The 6,000-nt window shown below is 37.7% G+C and overlaps 1 protein-coding gene across 8 annotated transcripts in view; it reads right to left on the bottom strand.

The window, feature by feature from the left end:
* Positions 1-233: 233 nt before the first annotated feature.
* NOL4 (nucleolar protein 4) overlaps positions 234-6,000 on the bottom strand; it is a 394,246-nt gene continuing 388,479 nt past the window's right edge. For all 8 annotated transcript variants that reach the window (XM_060120683.1, XM_060120681.1, XM_060120684.1 and 5 more), the window contains one exon: positions 234-865. In XM_060120683.1, the coding sequence (XP_059976666.1) occupies positions 672-865 (194 nt within the window). In that variant the 3' untranslated portion in view covers positions 234-671. The remainder of the gene's footprint in view (positions 866-6,000) is intronic.

Raw genomic sequence — 6,000 nt, 5'->3', positions numbered from 1 at the left:
AACGTAGGCAAGGGTATTTTTTTCCCCCAGCATCAAGTGTTATACTTGTAGAAAGAATTTGGAAAGAGGAGAAGGCAAAGGGAGGTGGAAAAGGTACTTACAGTAGTTTCTCAAAGCAGTTTTCTTTTAGGACCTATGAAAAAGTTACCAAAGTAAAAATGACAATTCTGAATGAAAAACAAGTTTTCTTTTTATAAAAATTACATATTTTTTTAAAATACAAGATCCTTTTCATTGTTATATCCTGTAGCAATGAGAAATTTTGGCTTTTATTTTTTGCCAGATACTGCAGCTTTCAGTCCAGTAAGTCAGTAGCAAATTCCACTAATATTTCAGTTGGATCTTGAACTACTTTTTATACCACAAGCTTCTTCTGTTTTATCCTTGAATTAGGAATATACAGCCTTTATTTTTGCCCCAGGTATTTATGCTTGCACACTGAAACAAAAAACAGTAGGCTGGACACATTAAAGTATCTCAAGTACTTCAGAGGCCAGAGTTCCTTTGAAGCACCTAAACACATCACTTTATGGATCAAGGACAATGTGGCATAATGGAAATATTTCTCTTAAGACTGTGCAGTAAGACCAGACGCATCTCTGCTGGGAAATCAAAACGTCATTAGTGGAAACTGCAAATTTAAACCTCAGTGAAGAGGATCGTCGCTGGACTCAGTTCTGTTGTAAAATAAGATTTTCCAGTTCATCTGCGGAACGCAATAAAAATGCAGCGGATTCCCGATATCCTGCAACCAGCTGTCTCACTGCATTGATTTCAGTTGGACTCAGCTGGGGTCTGGAGCTCGAACTGCTGGAGGATCCTGAGCTGGTCGCCAACTGCCTCTTCATGCTGAGATCAGTGGGTCCTAGAAAAAATCAGCACAAATTAGACATGGACAATTTTTCTTCTAGTATCTTGAACATGAGCACTAAATAAATTAGTGTTGATTTAATTCACCTATTCTTTCGTGAGAAGCTACTGATACCCTTAATCAAATACATCTGCTCTCAGAAAGATGGACGAGCAGCACGATGGGAAAAGAGTGGCTGGATTTTCTTAGACTTCTGGCCCAGACTCTGGCGGTCACTTCTGATTGTATAAAGACAGTGAAGAAATTCTCTTAACATGTGCTTTTTGGAAAATTCAATGTTAAGTCCACCTTCCACAAGCAGAAGCTTCTCTGGAATAGTAGAAAATGATGGAATCCCATTTTTTATTTGCTACATTCGATAACAAATAATTTGGACCCCACCAATTCAGAAATGAAAAGAGCCTACATGGTGAGGCTAATGACCCTAGATTACAAACTTTTCAATTTAGAGCAGAGAACACTGAGGACTGCGGGGGTTCGATGACACGTTTAGAGGTCAATAACTTTTAAGTGGCACAATAGGGTCGTGAATTGCATATTTTTTTCATTTCAGGCCACTGCTTTTTCTACCAGGTTGATTAGTATTTAAAAATGTGAATATATTAGACTGAAGTTTGCTTTCAAAGTGTATTGTAAGTATATGATTAGTCCAAACCATACCACAAAGAAACTAGACTTGGAATACTGCTTTAGGTTTTTTTTTTTTTAAAACATCTTTATTGGGGTTTAATTGCTTTACAATGGTGTGTTAGTTTCTGCTTTATAACAAAGTGAATCAGTTATACATATACATATGATCCCATATCTCTTCCCTCTTGGGTCTCCCTCCCTCCCACCCTCCCTATCCCACCCCTCCAGGCGGTCACAAAGCACCGAGCAGATATCCCTGTGCCACGCGGCTGCTTCCCACTAGCTATCTACCTTACATTTGGTAGTGTATATATGTCCATGCCTCTCTCTCGCCCTGTCACAGCTCACCCTTCCCCCTCCCCATATCCTCAAGTCCATTCTCCAGTAGGTCTGTGTCTTTATTCCTGTCTTACCCCTAGGTTCTTCATGACATTTTTTTTTCTTAAATTCCATATATATGTGTTAGCATACGGTATTTGTCTTTTTCTTTCTGACTTACTTCACTCTGTATGACAGACTCTAGGTCTATCCACCTCATTACAAATAGCTCAATTTAGTTTCTTTTTATGGCTGAGTAATATTCCATTGTATATATGTGCCACATCTTCTTTATCCATTCATCCAGTGATGGGCACTTAGGTTGTATCCATGTCCTGGCTATTGTAAATAGAGCTGCAATGAACACTTTGGTACATGACTCTTTTTGAATTTTGGTTTTCTCAAGGTATATGCCCAGTAGTGGGATTGCTGGGTCATATGATAGTTCTATTTGTAGTTTTTTAAGGAACCTCCATACTGTTCTCCATAGTGGCTGAACCAATTCACATTCCCACCAGCAGAGCAAGAGTGTTCCCTTTTCTCCACACCCTCTCCAGCATTTATTGTTTCTAGATTTTTTGATGATGGCCATTCTGACTGATGTGAGATGATAACTCATTGTAGTTTTGATTTGCATTTCTCTAATGATTAATGATGTTGAGCATCCTTTCATGTGCTTGTTGAGAGTCTGTATAGCTTCTTTGGAGAAATGTCTATTTAGGTTTTCTGCCTATTTTTGGATTGGGTTGTTTGTTTATTTGTTGCTGAGCTGCATGAGCTGCTTGTAAATTTTGCAGATTAATCCTTTGTCAGTTGCTTCATTTGCAAATATTTTCTCGATTCTGAGAGTTGTCTTTTGGTCTTGCTTATGGTTTCCTTTGCTGTGCAAAACCTTTGAAGTTTCATTAGGTCCCATTTGTTTATTTTTATTTCCATTTCTCTAGGAGGTGGGTCAGAAAGGATCTTGCTGTGATTTATGTCATAGAGTGATCTGCCTATGTTTTCCTCTAAGAGTTTGATAGTTTCTGGCCTTACATTTAGGTCTTTAATCCATTTTGAGCTTATTTTTGTGTATGGTGTTAGGGAGTGATCTAATCTCATACTTTTACATGTACCTGTCCAGTTTTCCCAGCACCACTTATTGAAGAGGCTGTCCTTTCTCCATTGTACATTCCTGCCACCTTTATCAAAGATAAGGTGTCCATATGCGCATGGGTATATCTCTGGGCTTTCTATCCTGTTCCATTGATCTATCTTTCTGTTTTTGTGCCAGTACCATACTGTCTTGATTACTGTAGCTTTGTAGTATAGTCTGAAGTCAGGGAGCCTGATTCCTCCAGCTCCGTTTTTCGTTCTCAAGATTGCTTTGGCTATTCGGGGTCTTTTGTGTTTCCATACAAATTGTGAAATTTTTTATTCTAGTTCTGTGAAAAATGCCATTGGTAGTTTGATAGGGATTGCATTGAATCTGTAGATTGCTTTGGGTAGTAGAGTCATTTTCACAATGGTGATTCTTCCAATCCACGAACATGGTATATCTCTCCATCTGTTTGTATCATCTTTAATTTCTTTGATCAGTGTATTATAATTTTCTGCATACAGGTCTTTTGTCTCCTTAGGTAGGTTTATTCCTAGATATTTTATTCTTTTTGTTGCAATGGTAAATGGGAGTGTTTTCTTGATTTCACTTTCAGATTTTTCATCATTAGTATATAGGAATGCCAGAGATTTCTGTGCATTAATTTTGTATCCTGCCACTTTACCAGATTCATTGATTAGCTCTAGTAGTTTTCTGGTAGCATCTTTAGGATTCTTATGTATAGGATCATGTCATCTGCAAACAGTGACAGCTTTACTTCTTCTTTTCCGATTTGGATTCCTTTTATTTCTTTTTCTTCTCTGATTTCTGTGGCTAAAACTTCCAAAACTATGTTGAATAATAGTGGTGAGTATGGGCAACCTTGTCTTGTTCCTGATCTTAGTGGAAATGCTTTCAGTTTTTCACCATTGAGGATGATGTTGGCTCTCGGCTTGTCATATATGGCCTTTATTATGTTGAGGAAAGTTCCCTCTATGCCTACTTTCAGGAAGGTTTTTATCATAAATGGGTGTTGAATTTTGTCAAAAGCTTTCTCTGCATCTATTGAGATGATCATATGGTTTTTCTCCTTCAATTTGTTAATATGGTTTATCATATTGATTGATTTGTGTATATTGAAGAATCCTTGCATTCCTGGAATAAACCCCACTTGATCATTGTGTATGATCCTTTTAATGTGCTGTTGAATTCTGTTTGCTAGTATTTTGTTGAGGATTTTTGCATCTATGTTCATCAGTGATATTGGCCTGTCGTTTTCTTTCTTTGTGACATCCTTGTCTGGTTTTGGTATCAAGGTGATGGTGGCCTCATAGAAGAAATTTGGGAGTGTTCCTCCCTCTGCTATATTTTGAAAGCGTTTGAGGAGGATAGGTGTTAGCTCTTCTCTAAATGTTTGCTAGATTTCACCTGTGAAGCCATCTGGTCCTGGGCTTTTGTTTGCTGGAGGATTTTTAATCACAGTTTCAATTTCAGTGCTTGTGATTGATCTGTTCATATTTTGTATTTCTTCCTGATTCAGTCTTGGCAGGTTGTGCATTTCTAAGAATTTGTCCATTTCTTCCAGATTGTCCATTTTATTGGCATAGAGTTGCTTGTAGTAATCTCTCATGATCTTTTTTATTTCTGCAGTGTCAGTTGTTACCTCTCCTTTTTCATTTCTAATTCTGTTGATTTGAGTCCTCTCCCTTTTTTTCTTGATGAGTCTGGCTAGTGGTTTATCTATTTTGTTTATCTTCTCAAAGACCAGCTTTTAGTTTTATTGATCTTTGCTATTGTTTCCTTCATTTCTTTTTCATTTATTTCTGATCTGATTTTTAGTATTTCTTTCCTTCTTCTAGCTTTGGGGTTTTTTGTTTTTTTTCTCTAATTGCTTGAGGTGCAAGGTTAGGTTGTTTATTTGGGATGTTTCCTGCTTCTTAAGGTGGGCTTGTATTGCTATAAACTTCCCCCTTAGAACTGCTTTTGCTGCATCCCATAGGTTTTGGGTCGTTGTGTCTCCACTGACATTTGTTTCTAGGTATTTTTTAATTTCCTCTTTGATTTCTTCAGTGATCACTTCGTTATTAAGTAGTGTATTGTTTAGCCTCCATGTGTTTGTATTTTTTACACATCTTTTCCTGTAATTGATATCTAGTCTCATGGCGTTGTGGTCAGAAAAGATACTTGATACAATTTCAATTTTCTTAAATTTACCAAGGCTTGATTTGTGACCCAAGATATGATCTATCCTGGAGAATGTTCCATGAGCACTTGAGAAAAATGTGTATTCTGTTGTTTTTGGATGGAGTGTCCTATAGATATCAATTAAGTCCCTTTGTTTAATGTATCATTTAAAGCTTGTGTTTCCTTATTTATTCTCATTTTGGATGATCTGTCCATTGGTGAAAGTGGGGTGTTAAAGTCCCCTACTATGAATGTATTACTGTCTATTTTCTCTTTTATGGCTGTTAGTATTTGCCTTATTTTGCGAGTGGGGGCCACTCTTCATCGCAGTGCATGGGCCTCTCACTGTCGCAGCCTCTCTTGTTGCAGAGCGCAGGCTCCAGACGCGCAGGCTCAGTAGTTGTGGCTCACGGGCCCAGTTGCTCTGTGGCATGTGGGATCTTCCCAGACCAGGGCTCGAAGCATGTCCACTGCATTGGCAGGCAGATTCTCAACCACTGCGCCACCAGGGAAGCCCCTATTCTGCTGTTTTTAGAGGGAATGTCCTATAAATATCAATTAAGTCCATCTTGTTTAATGTATCATTTAAAGCTTGTGTTTCCTCATTTATTTTCATTCTGGATGATTTGTCCATTGGTGAAAGTGGGTCTTCAAGTCCCCTACTGTGATTGTGTTACTGTTGATTTCCCCTTTTATGGCTGTTAGCATTTGCCTTATGTATTGAGGTGCTCCTATGTTGGGTCCATAAATATTTACAATTGTTATATCTTCTTCTTGGATTGATTCCCTTGATCAATATGTAGTGTCCTTCTTTGTCTCTTGTAATAGTCTTTATTTTAAAGTCTATTTTTTCTGATATGAGAATTGCTATTCCAGCTTTCTTTTGTTTTCCATTTGTATGGAATATCTTTTTCCATTG

This window comes from Lagenorhynchus albirostris, chromosome 14 (assembly GCF_949774975.1).
Source record: "Lagenorhynchus albirostris chromosome 14, mLagAlb1.1, whole genome shotgun sequence".
Taxonomy (NCBI): domain Eukaryota; kingdom Metazoa; phylum Chordata; class Mammalia; order Artiodactyla; family Delphinidae; genus Lagenorhynchus; species Lagenorhynchus albirostris.
Note: the sequence above shows the minus strand (reverse complement) of the source record. Positions and strands in the feature narration are given on the sequence as shown.